The sequence below is a fragment of the Wyeomyia smithii genome, chromosome 1 (genome assembly GCF_029784165.1).
Source record: "Wyeomyia smithii strain HCP4-BCI-WySm-NY-G18 chromosome 1, ASM2978416v1, whole genome shotgun sequence".
Lineage (NCBI taxonomy): Eukaryota > Metazoa > Arthropoda > Insecta > Diptera > Culicidae > Wyeomyia > Wyeomyia smithii.
The window spans coordinates 62,093,952-62,110,051 of NC_073694.1; the positions used below are offsets into that span (position 1 = coordinate 62,093,952).

At 37.6% G+C, this 16,100-nt stretch overlaps 1 protein-coding gene across 1 annotated transcript in view; it reads left to right on the forward strand.

Moving 5' to 3' along the window:
- Positions 1-216: 216 nt before the first annotated feature.
- The window catches only part of LOC129718559 (casein kinase I-like), a 63,842-nt gene continuing 47,958 nt past the window's right edge, over positions 217-16,100 (forward strand). Inside the window, exon 1 of the mRNA XM_055669440.1 lies at positions 217-1,851. Coding sequence (XP_055525415.1) covers positions 1,028-1,851 — 824 coding nt within the window. The 5' untranslated portion in view covers positions 217-1,027. The remainder of the gene's footprint in view (positions 1,852-16,100) is intronic.

Here is a 16,100-nt window from a genome sequence, read left to right on the forward strand (position 1 = left end):
ATCATTTTGCATGGCAGCCATCATGGCTCAATGACGGTACAAACAGTGATAGGTAATCTAGTCTTCGCTCTCTAATACTTGCACAGACTTTTCAGATTGCCAATATGTACACGCAATTTCGTGACGTCGCCAGCTAACACCCAAGCAAGTTATAATTTTTCCACACCGTCACGTAGCTTTGGCAGTTGACCCAATCATCTCAGCAAACGAGTGAGAGAGCCACCCGAACAGATCGCCTTCAAAGCTCGGAGGCCATCATTACTAAAGAAAAAAGAAACGACGGGATCGACGAAGCTGAGCTGGTAATCTGCTCTGCTGAACTGAACAGTCTACGAACACACGACGAAGAAAGAAAAAACGCGAGTGTGGTGAGTGCGTGTGTGCTTTTCGAACGAAAATTTTCTATTCCCCGTGGTGGAAAAGTGCAATTTCCCGACGAATTCGCTTGCAGAAACGCTTCCTTCCAATCGCAGACGTTGGCCACGTTGTCCAACTCGGGTGTGCAATCGGATCCGGATCAGAAGGGCAAGCGAGAACTGCGGATTTCGCTTCGGATTCTTCCTCCCGTTTCCACCCGCTGCGACCTACCCGTTCGCCAACGTCGTCAGCATATTGCCATTGGGCTTAACGCAAGTGTGTTGACCAGGAAGGAGGTGAAGAAGAAGTGCTCGCTGCCGTTTGAAGTTTTTTTTTCTCGATACGATTTTTCTTCCTCTTGAGATTTTCTCTGCTCCGTCCCCGATTACCGGACGGTTAAGCCCCGTGTACTGGTGTGATGAAGTAAGGAAAACAGTGCCACACGGGAGGAAGAAAATCTGAAGTTTGTGTTCGAATGCTGTGAACGGGTCGTAGGAGAGTTGAAAATAATAAAAAAAATAAGTGATTAGCAAGGTTTTTGGGGGTTTACAGTGTGCTCTTTTGTGGAGATCCTCCAAACTCGAACAGGTCGAGAAAGGATAGCTTGGGTGATTGAAGGAAACATACATTGAAGATAAACGCCAAACTGGGAACTGAGAAGAAGAACAAAATGAATGAGTTCATCGTGGCAGGCAAATACCGGATCATCCGCAAAATCGGATCCGGCTCATTCGGCGACATCTATCTGGGCATCAACATAACCAATGGCGAAGAAGTGGCTCTTAAAATGGAAAGTCTGACCGCACGGCACCCGCAGCTGATGTACGAATACAAGCTGTACAAGGTGCTAATCGGGGGCGTCGGAATTCCACACATCCGTTACTTCGGTCAGGAGCGAAACTACAATGTACTGGTGATGGATCTCCTGGGGCCTTCGCTGGAAGATTTGTTCAACTTTTGCAGCCGCCATTTCACTATCAAAACGGTGCTGATGCTGGTCGATCAGATGATCGGTCGGCTGGAGTATTTGCATATGAAAAATTTCATCCATCGGGACATCAAGCCAGACAACTTCCTAATGGGCATCGGGCGGCATTGTAACAAGCTTTTCATGATCGACTTTGGACTGGCGAAAAAATATCGAGACTTCCGGTCGCGCGTTCATATCATGTACCGAGAGGATAAGAACCTAACCGGAACCGCCCGCTACGCCTCGATTAATGCCCACCTCGGAATCGAACAGAGTCGCCGGGACGACATGGAGTCGCTAGGCTACGTAATGATGTACTTCAACCGGGGCTCGCTGCCCTGGCAAGGACTGAAAGCCACGAACAAGAAGCAGAAGTATGAAAAGATCTCCGAGAAGAAAATGTCCACCCCGATTGAGCTGCTCTGCAAGGGCTTCCCGGCGGAGTTCGCGATGTATCTCAACTACTGTCGCAGTTTGCGGTTCGACGAAGGACCGGACTATATGTACTTGAGACAACTGTTTAGGTGAGTGTTGCACCAATCTTTGTACCATCTTCATTTTGTTTCTTGTCTGTTTTTTAATTTTTCTTCTACGACGGTGAAACCAAAACAGCTGCTTCTGCCTCAGGAGTAGCCGAAATTGATGGTTTCGTTTCCAGTTCCCATTAGCGCGGCAGGTTGTCGAACTGAGGTTTCTTGTTGCCCCTTTTTTTCTGATTTGCTTGCGATGTTGCTTCGCATCGTTGTTTGCCAATCCCGATTTAACAGTACCTACGATTGTGTTGGTTGCTATCTGGTACGTTGGGACTGCCGCGCAATTTACTAAGCTTTTTCTCCGAAATGAAGGAACCCACGACTGCGGGGTTTCACATCGAATGATTTTTAGCTTATTCTCTAGAGTTAGCATGACATCGCAATTAGATGTTTCCTTCAATGCATTTTGCGTCTTTAGTGAAAACACGTTCTCTACATAAATTTGAAGCATTCTATTAAAAAGCTCTTGTAAGTTCAATGCTAAAATGAACAATAGCTTTAACTGATGGTATCTCAATGGTTGTACATCTCTAAGTTGGAAAGTTACATTAATCGACGTCGAACCTGTTAGAATCCGAAAAATGGGTTCCGAAATTTGATCGGAACGGATTCTGAAAAGTCGTTTCTTGTTGCGTTTCCGGAAAAGTCGATTCGAACTGATCGCAATAAAAATCACAGACTGAAAATCGTCACTCTTTCATAATCCTATAAAAAAATTTGCGATAGATTTACTCGAATTTTATAGGTCTGATAACTAGATAACATTCAGGAAGTTATTCTATGTCAAAACATCAATTTGATCAATTCACATTAAGTAGGACAATGATGTCCTCGAGATTGATAGGGATGCAGACAAAAGTTATACATCATTAGTACCAGATACTTTTTAGGAAAAGATTTCTATGTTAAGTGAATAAACTTTTTCCGATAAGCTGCATACAAGTCGTAAGTCGTTTCTAGAAGGTACAAGGTATCATCTCACGAAAATCAAAAGATCCTCAACTTAGAACACCGTGGAAAGGATTTTGTAGGCTTCTCATCACTTCAGTTCAGTTCTGTCGCCGGTTCTAATTACAGACGTTTTGGTTCTACAATTGATACTAGAGAAGCCTTCCTTTATGCTTGCTTAGGCAGTTGTATTTGTGATTATTATTTACTCTCGATATGATGATTTTCCATGATTTTAACAGGGTCCAACAAGAATGTGAGGAGACTCAAAGTTTGCGGACAAAAACTGATGATTTTCTTTCCTAATTCGCTATATTGTGATAGACTTATAAAAAGTTCAAATAATCACAAACATTGTTCTGTTTTAGCAAAACGCCATCGCTAATAGTCATCCAATGTTGTGACCCTATGTCAAATTTCAGCTTGAACATTTATTTTTTCTCGATCTGCATCACGTAAAAAGGTTAAGCTAGATAAAAACAGTATAATTAAACAATCGAAGCGAAATATGGTTGGATATAAAATAATTCAAGATACTATTATCACATTGTATGAGAATTAGCTTATATAATCGAAACTGTCGAAATGCAACCGTCTGTTCATAAATTTCATAGCCAGCGGTTAGAAAATTTATTTATTTTCGTGACAAAAAAAAATACTCTCATGAATAACTTTTCAATGGTTTTATAGATAGCATCATATCTTTACGATTCAAGTATTTGGCATAGTAATTGATTGTTAGGGATTGACTTCGCGCACAATCGTTTCGAAATGCAGCAAGCCTAAGAATATCCATTTTCGACTACTAGGGTAGAAGCACCGGTTTTGGCCATAGCACCAGTTTTGGCCATGATAGAATGAAATTGATAATTGTGAAAAAGTATCTTAGATTACTCCTAATTCAAAGTCTCCTATTGAACCTGCTGATACTATTCAACAAAACTATTACAAACTTAAGCAAATAAATTTGCGTATTTTAGTTTTAATAAAGGAACTAACTATGCTTTCTCCAGTTCACTATACAGCCTAACGTTTAGGTAGTTTGCAAGCTGTTTTTCATAGAGCTAGACTTTGTTCAAATTTGCCCATTTCTATAACAAATCTTGTTACCAGCATCAGGCACAACTCACTACAGCACATGGATAAAAAAAGTAGACATTTTGCTGTGATTTTTCTCCTATATCAAGATTACCTACAGCTTCCAAAAACGTTCATTGATCTATTCTTGGCCACATATTAATGCAATTCCATGATTCATAATCCTGATATTGGCCATATGTAAACAAAACCATGGTAACGTATTGATGTTTATGCAAAACATGAAATGTATGGAGTTTTTCGGGCTGATATTTTAATCGCATGAGATATGTGAAACTACAAAATTGGTTTGGGATTAGAAAGTCTCCGTTTGTTCAAATTATTTACAAATCTGTAATTTCATTTGTATTTACCAAAACTAACGCTTTGGATTCTCAACCTTAACTTGCCTATAATAAATGGCACTTGAGTTACCGAAGTTGATGTTAGCAAATAATACGAAAAAGTTTCTATGTGAAAAATGAAAGAGCGGAAGCTTTTTAATGTAGATCAATGACAGACGAAAAATTAATATAGGTCAATGCTCATTTCAAGATGGCTTGCCAAAGTTTTTTTTTTTTTAATTCTTTTAGCACCAATATTTAGTGGTTAATTTGTGGTTTCGAAATCCAATTTGTGGTAATTTGTGGTTGAGTAATTTCTGAGAAATTTTCAGAAAACTGAGTCAAGCCATCTCTGAAAATGATTTCGCTTCAAATGAATCGGACAACGATGATATATACATCAATCGAAAGCTCTTAATTTGTGGTTCACGAAAATGTAGTTTTGTAGGCATACTTCATATTAAAATAACTAAAAAACTATTATTCAAATTTTTGAACATTGTTTACCTCTTGTTGTCAACACCGACCGTACGCGGCGTTGGATGAGCATAGTAGGTACTGGCACCTGCCGATGTTAGTGCTAGTGGGTTATCTAGAACATATCGACAGTCGTTCATATATACGACATACAGTTGTCGCTGCCGTTAAATGCTTTTTTGTTTTATTATTCAGGGGGTATTTGTAGTAGCATTGTTGCCTTTGCAACGTAAAGAAAGCGAGTTTCGAAATTTTAAAACTGGTTTATTATCCAAGTTAAAGTTTCCTGAAAATTATCAGGGTAAAGTATAGTATATAATAATTTTATTTAATAACTAATTTTACCTACAAACAAATTTCCAATTTAATTTAAATTTAGATCAAGTTTTAGTTTAGCTTACTCTACGATTTCAAGGTTAACAAATGCACAATTAACACGTTTGGCTTAATTATGAGTCGTACAGATATATAATTTTACGCGTGCGCATTCCTCGGCGATCTCCAAGCAAAAGGAAGTTTTTATCGTTAGGTTCGATCTGCTTCCCTCAATTCAGCAACCAACGACAGATCTGTCGTTATCAGTCGGCATGTAGGTTTCAAGGTGCGCTCACTGACGAGGGGCGTTCACAACAAGCATATTCCTGAGACGAGAAAATATCGAATTTTAATTCTAGTCAGGACTCACACCTTTGGGCATTTACCATGCGTTTCAACCGTTCCCTACAGTTCTAAGGCCCATTCCCGACCTTCAGGCATCATTCCGGTTTCGAAAATACCCAACAGTCGAATACAGTTGCGTAGTTGGTTATCAAAATATTATTATATTTTTGAAACAAAAAAATGTTCTTTATTATTATCAGGCTGTAATTTATTCCAACAGTTAAAACGTATGTGCTAATAGATTTAAACATATAATAGATTTTGTATGAGAAAGACCAGATCACACCCCTAGGTGTATTAATTTAGGTTTTTTTCAAACAATCGGTAAACGGCAAAACTACATCTCCGGAAATGATTCGACCGAAGATCGAGAAAATTACGCTCGCATGTCTACGTAAAACTTCACTTATTTTGAGAAAATTTACGTAAAACACACGGAGGATTGTCAACTACAAATATCTGCTAATTGATCAACATTTGCATTTCGCAGCAAATCTGCACATATAGTATCCCTGCTGTTTACATACTGTTTCGCCTAGAAATACTCAGAGGAAGAGATCCGCGGTGAAAAAAATCGCCAATTTGGCAACTGAGTTTCATATGTCAGAGGTGCCAGATCTCTTCTCAAAGCGCAATGTTGACTAACATTCGACTTGTATAATCGGTGGTGACGGTGAAAGTCCTTAAGAATAGTGAAGTGCTTCGCAAAAACTGTTAAGGTGATATATTTTATGTTTATGTTTAATTTTATACACCTTCACTTATTTTGTTACCTATACACAAGGTTTGTTGAACTCCGGGTAAAAATCACTCACAGCATTCTTAATTCATTCATTGGCAATAGATCAAAAAATCGTATGGAAATAAACACGTTCTTTTTTGTACCTGATTGCAATACCTCTCAATGTGGTGTTACCTTTCTTGTTCGTTTAGCTCCAATTTTGACGGTTCGTTTGGCTCACCGCATATCTCTCCCTCTGAGTATCTCTAGGTTCACCATACTCATCGCTACACGAAAGCTTTCTGAGAAAAAATCATCTGTTTTACGTTACTCGAACAATACGCACTACACAAAAATGACGAATTGGAAAACGTTACGTGCAGATGGCGCAGGTAGATGATAGAATTCAAACAAAGATTTACCGGTTTTCGATATGCTCTAGATCTCTTAGCTCTTGATAGTCTACCAGCGCCGCGTACGGTCGGCGTTGACAACAAGAGGTAAACAATGTTCAAAAATTTAAATAATAGTTTTTTAATTATTTTAATATGAAGTATGCCTACAAAAACTACATTTTCGTGAACCACAAATTAAGAGCTTACGATTGATGTATATATCATCGTTGTCCGATTCATTTGAAGCGAAATCATTTTCAGAGATGGCTTGACTCAGTTTTCTGAAAATTTCTCAGAAATTACTCAACCACAAATTACCACAAATTGGATTTCGAAACCACAAATTAACCACTAAATATTGGTGCTAAAAGAATTGAAAAAAAAAACTTTGTCAAGCCATCTTGAAATGAGCTAGGTCAATGATGTAATGTCAGTGTTATTAAACATCCTATTAAGTTTTAACAAATTCTAACTTTAAGTACTTTGCCCTGCTAGCTATGTGTGAATATAATATCATTATTTAGTTTGATTATTATGTATACTGGCCCTATATCTATATGATCAAGTCAAAATATAAAATAAATTCGTGTGACTTCAACTTTTTCACGAAATGGCCACAATAGGAGACCCAAGTGGCCAATTTAGAAATACTATGGCCAAAACAGGAGCCTAGAGAAGTTGTTTGATTGGAAAATATGTAAACAATACAACATAATTTGATTATTTGAACTCATCGTTAGTGTAGAATATAGGCGATTTCATCCGATTTCCCCGTTGAAATTATTCAATTACATATTTTTCGAAGGAAGAAGGACAAATATCTCTCATACATAACATACTATGGCCAAAACCGGTGCCCTTACCCTACTATTTCTTTCATTGCTTTTTATTAAAGCAACAAAATGTGGAATGCATGGTTTTCTTTAGGAGAACCTAGCGTATATTTTCTAACAAAAATCGGGTATTTTTTTATTTTAATCTGGTTACATTATTGATCTCATTGGGGTTCCTTCTGATACGTATGACATTTTTTTGTTGACTTCGATGTTATCACATGTAACTTCACCATGTGACGTTAAGGAAAAAAAACAATAGGATCGTTCCTAAACCTCGTGGTTCTATTTTGATTATTGATTCCCCCTGGTCTTTTGGTCAACCCCCAACCTTTACCAGAAGAAGACTTTATTCTTTACTAGCTGACCCGGCAAATTTCATTTCGCCAGAAAGTGGTTTTAGTTATAAATTAAAGATAAGCAATCAAATACTCACAGTTTGTGTTTCTACTGTTGCATTGTTAATTTTTTCGCAATTTTCCAACACAACTATAGACACAGTTTCCGCGATTGTTGAAATACATTCCCCTATGTTTGAACATTCGTGAAAAATCGGTTCGCTGAAAGACATTTCATCAACGGTGTTACCACTTCCATACGACAGAATACTTTATTAGATAGATTCTCATTTTGTGGCGGATTTCATGCCAAATTGCTGAATGTTAAATGACTTATTGAATAACTTATTTATATCTAATCTATATAAAAACTATTAATTTCTAAAACACCAAAAATCAGGACAGCAAAAATAAAAATACCTCTTCCTCAACATATCGTTAATATTTATAACTACTCAAACACCGCTAATTTGGACATAGTTCTCATTCAAATAAGTTATTCCGTCTATTTTAATATATTCAAATTGCATCCTAGTTTTTATTTGTTATTAACATTATTAACATTAGTTTCATTATTTACATTATATACATTAATAACATCATTTACATTTACTATATTATTTACATTGTTCAAATTATTTACATTATTTACATTAACTACATTATTTACCCTATTTAACTTATTTACATTACATTAACTTCATTATATACATCAATTGCGAAATGGGTTAAGTAATCACATTAAAAGTCAATTCAATGCTTTGTGGTAAACTACGTTTTTCGTTTTGTTGTCTGGTGCATAAATAAACAAAGACGATGGCTTACCAACACGCGAGCATGCCACATACAATTGACCATGTGAAAAGCATGGAAACTCAAGATTCACTCCGCATACCTCTAAAGATTGACCTTGAGATTTGTTTATAGTCATAGCGAATGCAAGGCGTACGGGAAATTGAATGCGTTTGAACTCAAATGGTAAATCGTTAGTAATTAAAGGAATTCCGGGTATAAGCACTTCTTCGCCCTGAAATTTCCCTTTGAGTATTGTTCCTTGAATTATGTTGTTTTTGAGTTGCTTGACTACTAATCTTGTCCCATTGCATAACTTAGGTTGGTTGAGGTTCCTGAGCATGATGATGACTGATCCAATCTTTAGTTGCAAATTGTGCGGTGGAAATCCTGGCAAATCCAATGAATTTAGGAACTCCGTTGGATAATTGGTCACTTCTTCAGGATTAGTCACACAATCTACTGACTTAAATTGACACAATTGTCCAGGAATTCGCATTTTGAATTGCGAAGTTCAACTCATCAACATCTTTATTTTTTGCTGCCAAAATAGCACGTGCACTCAACCAATCGTAATTTGTATAATTGTGTACGATATTTGGGAATACATTAGTAATCAGTTCCTCTTTCGTCGTTGTGTAATGGCAGAAATTCGGCGGCAGTGTAATCAATCCGTTGCAAACATCGATTGGTATTTCCCCATTACCAATGGCTAACAATTGATTTGAGAACACATCTGCGGACGAATCATTTTGCATCAGTACTCGCATGTTGGTTGTCAATTTCAGCTTCTTCACAAAACGCCACAAATGAGAAAGCTTAAGGCAAGCGTTGATTGCATCTGCTGCCGTTGATCGCGGAATAACGGGAAGCGTTTGTCGAAAATCGCCTAGAAGTTATGTTCCTGAATATTAGTTCTATACCTACTTGATTGATGAAATATAAGAAAAATCACCTGCCAACACAATAAGTGCCCCTCCAAAGTGTCTTGCGTTGCTTCGTAGATCTCTCATTGTTCTATCTAGTGCCTCCAATGCTCGTTTGTTTGCCATTGTGCATTCGTCCCAGATGATAATTTTACAATTCTGCAACACTTTTGCCATGACTGAATTTTTCGAAATATTGCATGTCGGTTCATCAGTCAGTTGGAGATTCAATGGCAGCTTAAACGCGGAATGAGCTGTACGACCACCTTCTAACAATGTTGCTGCAATCCCTGAGGATGCAATAGCCACTGCAACTTCCGATCTCGATCTTATTTAATCCAACAACAATGAAATCAGGAACGTCTTGCCAGTTCCGCCAGGCGCATCGATGAAGTAAATGCCTCTGTTTCCCTCGTCAACCGCTTTCAGCAATGTGTCGTATACGTCCTTTTGCTGGTTAGTCAATAACGGAATTTTAGTTCTAACTTCCTGGTTCAATGCGTATTCTCGTTCACGTTCTAACTCTCGGTTCAATGCATCGTGCATTGCACGATTCGGTGCTGCCATGCCTAGTTTGTCCAACGAACTGCCGCTCATGACCAAACACATGTCTTCAATCAAAAGCAACGCCTCGTTGTGTATCCCATCGTCCATTTCAAGTTGGTAATTCAGAGTGGTTGTACGAACTCGATGCAATATGTCGTCAGCCGTATAATCCTTGTACTTGCTCCACAATTCAACTGGATTTGAAGGAAAACATGTCGAAATTATTATAGCGAATAGTGTGCGAATTTGATTCGCAGGTGCTGTAACAATGGCATCAGCAAGTGTTGAATCCCAATGACTGTCGTTTTCAACTAATTTCAAGCGACTACAGGCTTCTCGGTATGTCACACATAAGTCACCATCTACAGTCCGAAGTGATTCAAATGAAGTTGGTCCACGAACATTCACCAAAAGCAGACGAAGATAAAAGCACCCATCATTTTTCGGATGCACAGTATAGATACGTCCAAGTGCGTCGGTGGAAAAAACATTGACAAATCCGGGAACTGCTTGCCCTTGCTTCCTACGCTGAAACATTTTCGACGCAATATTCCATGTGTAATACTGTGGAACTTCAGAGTATAGGAGAGTTCTGGCAAACGGATCACTCTGGCAGATGTTGAAAAAACTTGTCAGTGTCGTGTTAGGGGCTCGTTCCGCTCTTTGGGCTGCATTTGCTTCCGTAAAATAGACACGTTGTCCGTTTTCTATATGGACTGCTAAATGGACGACTGTCGGGTGACGTTCGTGAATCGGGAATGAAAAAATTCTCCAAATAGCCTCATTGCAACTCACGTAACGGCCTAACTGATATCGCGTCACCTCGTCGTTAGCATCAGGGGCATCAATCCCAAAAACTGCCATATCGCTACCTGAAAAATTTTAAGACACATAGAACAATTTAAATTTTAAAATTGTTCATGTTGAAATGCCTTCTCTTCAATTGACTAAAACTTTGTACAAATGTTTCTATAGGTTAAAGATGTCATTCTGTGTTATGACTTTTTTAAATAACAACTTCTATTTGAAAAGGTCTTATGTTTGTTTGGTGTGGAGTTTTCGACAAGGTTGTAAAGTAAAGTTAGAATCTTATATATACATTTCTACAGTCTATATTTATTTTTTTAGGACAAAATATTATTTTCAACTTTGCCGAAGATACAATATCGCTTAAACAAACCGTTTTAGCTCCAAAACAATTTTTTCTCATCAATAGACAATTGGTTCAGCAAATTTTAGTCATGCCAGCACAATATGTTGAGCTGAGTGTCTATTAATAAAAAAATATTTTTAGAGGCAAAACAGTTTGTATGATAGATATAGTGGTTTCGACAAAATTGTAGATGTTGTTACGATCTTTTAAAATGAATTAACACTGAAAAAAAGTTCATCTAAATGAAAATGGTCTATAGAAATCGTTACCCCATGTTGCTTGGAATTGCTCACCTTTGTTCACGTACTTGCAAACGTACTTTATTGATTTGATTGAGTTGCATAATTCAATATTGCAATGTGTTTTGAAGGTTTTGGAGAGCAGTGGCGAATACGGAACAATCCAGCTATTATCAACAACAACATTGTTTCCTTTCACTTTCATTGTTATATTTTTACCATTGTCCTCTTGGGAACGACGCCGATACAGTGGATATCCATCGTTTCCGGAGATAGTCTCTGCGAGCAATGGACGTGGATATCGTTTTTTACTTTTATTTTCAGCCATGCATGGTGATTCTGGGTTGTGTTGACCGCAAGGACCGTGCACCATATGTGTTGTAACAATATCGAACAATTCTGGATCGATTTCTGAATCGGGAATCTCCGCGCTTATTATGTTGTCGATTTAGTCTGGATGTACTTTATCTACCAACCAAATTAATGTATGTGAATGTGGGAGACCTCGTTTCTGCCATTCGATGGAGTACATCCAACATCTGACTTCTCCAAAAACACTTTGCTTCACAATGAAATCCATGAGTGATTTTTGCTTCTGCCGAAATACGCGCGCAGTGATGTCATGTCTATCACTTGATGTCTGGCCAGGTATCAAGTATCGCAATATTTCCGGCCATTTCGGATTGCAAGTAAACGTGATGAATAGGTCCGGGCGTCCATATTTCCTCACGTAGGTCATTGCGTCTTGAGCATATTCATTCATATAACGTGGGCTTCCTACATATGTAGACGGTAGAATTGTTAAACGACCAATGTTGTTCACGTTTCCCTCTGAAATCATAGCATCTCTGAGGTGTACGTACTCCTCGGATCGCAGTTTTTTTTTATTAAATCTGATGAAGTTTAGGCGCTCAGTCTCAATTTTGACATACATGTCCACTATATATTGCTGAAACAAACGACGATATCGCAGCAAATGATTATCAACATCCTGCCTAATCGTTAATCGGTGTGCGTAGTAGTTCATTGAACTGACCGTCTTGTTTGTTTCTTCACCTTTCACATACAACATACATTTTATTGATTTTTGAATTACTTATGAATTATTTGGTTACAAACCTGTCAATGGATTGATCATACTTATATGTAGATGATATCCATCCTCTCCATGGCAAAACATAAGTGGATACTGTAATGCGTCGTATGAACGATGTGTCTCACATACGCGTTGCAGTTCACCATTATTCCGACGCTTCAGTACTATGTCCCTGTTTCCCACATTTTCACCGATGATGAGCACAGCAATCTCATTGATAGTTGGGGCATTGAATTGTCGTTCATGACTCCCACTTGGTCGTTTATCTGCTCTGATGACTATTGCGTGTTCATCAGACGGCATCTCCTCCAATGCCATTTTAAATAACCGAACCAATGCGTTGTGTTCGTGAAGAAGTTCCTGCAATTCCGCGATCGTCTGGCGTTTCATCGCACGGTTAATCGCACATCGTTGATTAATTTCGCTTTCCTCATTTCCAGCGAAATAAATTTGAAGGAATTTGTGTTCTTCATTTGCTGGCGGCAACAATGATCCAGTTCGATGATGAATTTGTCCTTGAATCTGTATTTTTGAATCAATTCTCTATTTGGTAATCATATTTTTTTTTATTTGTTATTTATTTACCTTAAACGTCGGATTGAATCCACTTTCTTCGACAATATTCGCACCGAATGACGTCATTTGGAAGCAACAGTTGTATTTTTGGGCATTCTTTAGAAAATGTCTTGACTCTGGTGAATCTTCGTAAAGCAAAGAACGCATCGGTTCTGGTGGTTGTATCAAAGGTGGTAACTTCACCTTGCCACCTGCACAACACAGTCCAGGTGTTTCTTTTTCAAATTTTAGTGCTTTACAATACTTGCATACCACATCCATTTGTCCTATCGTAACACATAATAATTCGCTGTAGTCAATGGTGCAGTCGTATTTGAAAGCTGCACGTTTCAACTGTATATTCACGGCATTTCTTCTAGCTCTACGGTTGGAGCTTGATGTGGTTCGACGATGCATACCGTGGTGTTGCTGCTGGATAAGTCGTTCTGCTGCTGCATGCATATCTCGTTCCTGCTGGGATCGTTCTGCCCGAATTCGCGACATACGTTCTCGTAGTTGCTCATTCGCTTCGGAGCGTTGCTGAGGTGTTTGGTTTCCGCGGCGGATCGTTAATCTTCTTGCGTCTCGACTGCGTGAACCTATGTTCGATCTCCTGATTGGTGGCATAGTGTCTCCTCTATACTGCAAAGTTTTAATTTTTTGTAAGATTACCTCTTATATTATCAATACTCACTGCAATCACTGAAGTTTTATCACTTGATAGTTCAACCGATTACCGTGACGGTAGCGACCAGTCGAGCGCACTTATATTTTATTAAATTTTCGGTGGTAGCTTTCAAAGGATGCTTCCAAAATATCTGTCGATAGTCACCTGTTTAAATTACTGTCATATTATTGTTGTTCATTACGCCTTCTGCGATCATTTCTTCTTTGTATGGAAATTCTATTTTCGTGAATTCTAGCATTTTCCTTTGAATTTTCCTAGTTTTCTCGCCGTAACAATTTGCCTTGGGCAAAGACGAACACAACAAAACAAAGCCAGCTCAAATCGGACGCTCCGTTGTATAGTTATGGGCGGTCGCACATATATGTAACTTAATTTTATATATAAGAATTAGCGGAAAACAGTTTTTTCGAAAGAGCAATCAATATTTACTACATCTCAATCAGAATAGTCTGTGCAAAGTTGCTAGTAAAATTTCTAATCAAAAATAAAAGGTACATTTTGGCGAGAATTTCGAGGAATCAGTTTTTATTTAATTTCTGAAGTTTTGCGCATATTCTAGCAGATTTTTTCATCAATCGTGAGTTTGGGGGTTTGATTTTTTTTTACAAAAATTGTATACTTAAAGAAAAAATAGGAACGATGGTTTAAAAGCAAATTTGTTGATACCTACTCTTTTTATTGTTCACGAGAGAATTAAATTTCTGATATAATTTTGCAAAGATTTCTCATGTAACCTTTAAAAACAACCTAAGTAAAAAAGAAAGATTCTCTCCTCTATCACTTTGATTATTTATTCACAACGTCATTATGAGAGTTTTCAACGACTTCATTCTTCAAATCGAAAGATTACAACATTACCTTGCCTTCTATGCAAAAAGCATCATGGAAAAAGTAAAAATAACTTAGCTGTTAATCAATGAGAAAGTAAACAAAAAAGGCTCTTCATGTTACTTAGGTCCTTTTGAAAAGTTAGGCGAGATTTGTTCAATAATGTTCGAAGAATACATATACTACCCACCTTAACTTTAGAACACTTCATTGAGTATTGCAACATCTGGCTTAAATAATGCAGCACCTCTCAACAAGTTGAGCTTCGCCTGGAATGGGCAGTTATATCGTGTTTCCGACGTCCTAGAGAGTTGCGGTTCCAAGTAAACTTGTTCAGAAGGTCAAAGGCTTTTGTATCGTGGATGACATCGTTATCCTAACGGCCACAAAATATATGGATCTAGGCCCTGTATATCCATATTCAATCGATTCAGCGTAATTTTTTTTAAAGAATACGTATCGCATAGACATGCGACTCCAACATTATCATGCTGATAAGTTCAAGTTTTCCATAGTTTGTATCTCTACAGTCAAAACCCTGAAGTCGAAAGAACCCTCTCTAATCAATTCAGTGAAAAATAACAGAATGTTTGTGCGCAAAACCACAACCGCGAGGTTAACGTGGAACTACATAAGGGTATTTGTTACATTACTAGCTTTTGCTGCATTCGAAAGTGATCGTAAGTGATAAGTTTTAAACAAGTTTCTCCTTTTAAATATTTCTTTGAATGATAGACGCTATGTTTACGATAAACTAGTTTGTATCAATATGCTTATGTCAATTTTATCAACTGTTATTGAATAACTTTTAAAATAATGTGATGTTTTCGAAAAGATTTAAAATGGTATCTGAGGTCAATTCATAGCCTCTGGAGGTAAAAAGAGCAAAGAGAATGCAAATAGCCAAATGCCCATTTATTTGAAAATTTTAGGTTGTTTTCCAGGCACCGCAATTTCAAATCAACAACGATTTTTGGCTTCTGTGCATCATCCCGAGTACTAGAATATACATGTTGGTAGTATTTAGTCGTTTTCAGCTGTATTACGGAAATCTGAAGTAGCCATTTTAGATTTTAAAAATAGCATCTGGAGTTGATTTTCGCTTTCTGGGCATCATATAGATTCTAGAAATACCCATATTGAGAAGTCGGGGTAAGATTTTCGGCTATTCAGTTTATTTAGAGCAGCTAAACGATGTTTCGCTTTAACTATCCGACGTTTCGATGATTTATTTCATCTTTCTCAAGGATTAGAGGCTATTCTTGAGTCAATTTTTGGTTTCTGTGCATTATCTCGAAACCTCCTAACTGGTCTCAAGATACGATGCTAGTGGTCTAGCAAGCTCAATTTTTTTCTTTATTTATTTATTTCGTCAAGCAAATGTGTCTATACATACAATATTTCATTACATTTGTTCTTATAGTGTTTACAATGTTTTTCTTACGTGCTAAGCATTATTTCTAGTGTATTCTAGACAGTTTTAAATTTGTTCTTTTGACATTGTTATGCCAATGGTTTCACAATGTACATTATACCGAGGCATCATTCGATTTATGGGACCGTTTTTGCATAATTTGTTCTGCACTGTTTTTCTGAAAAAAGTTTTCATGTTCTAAGATGCCGT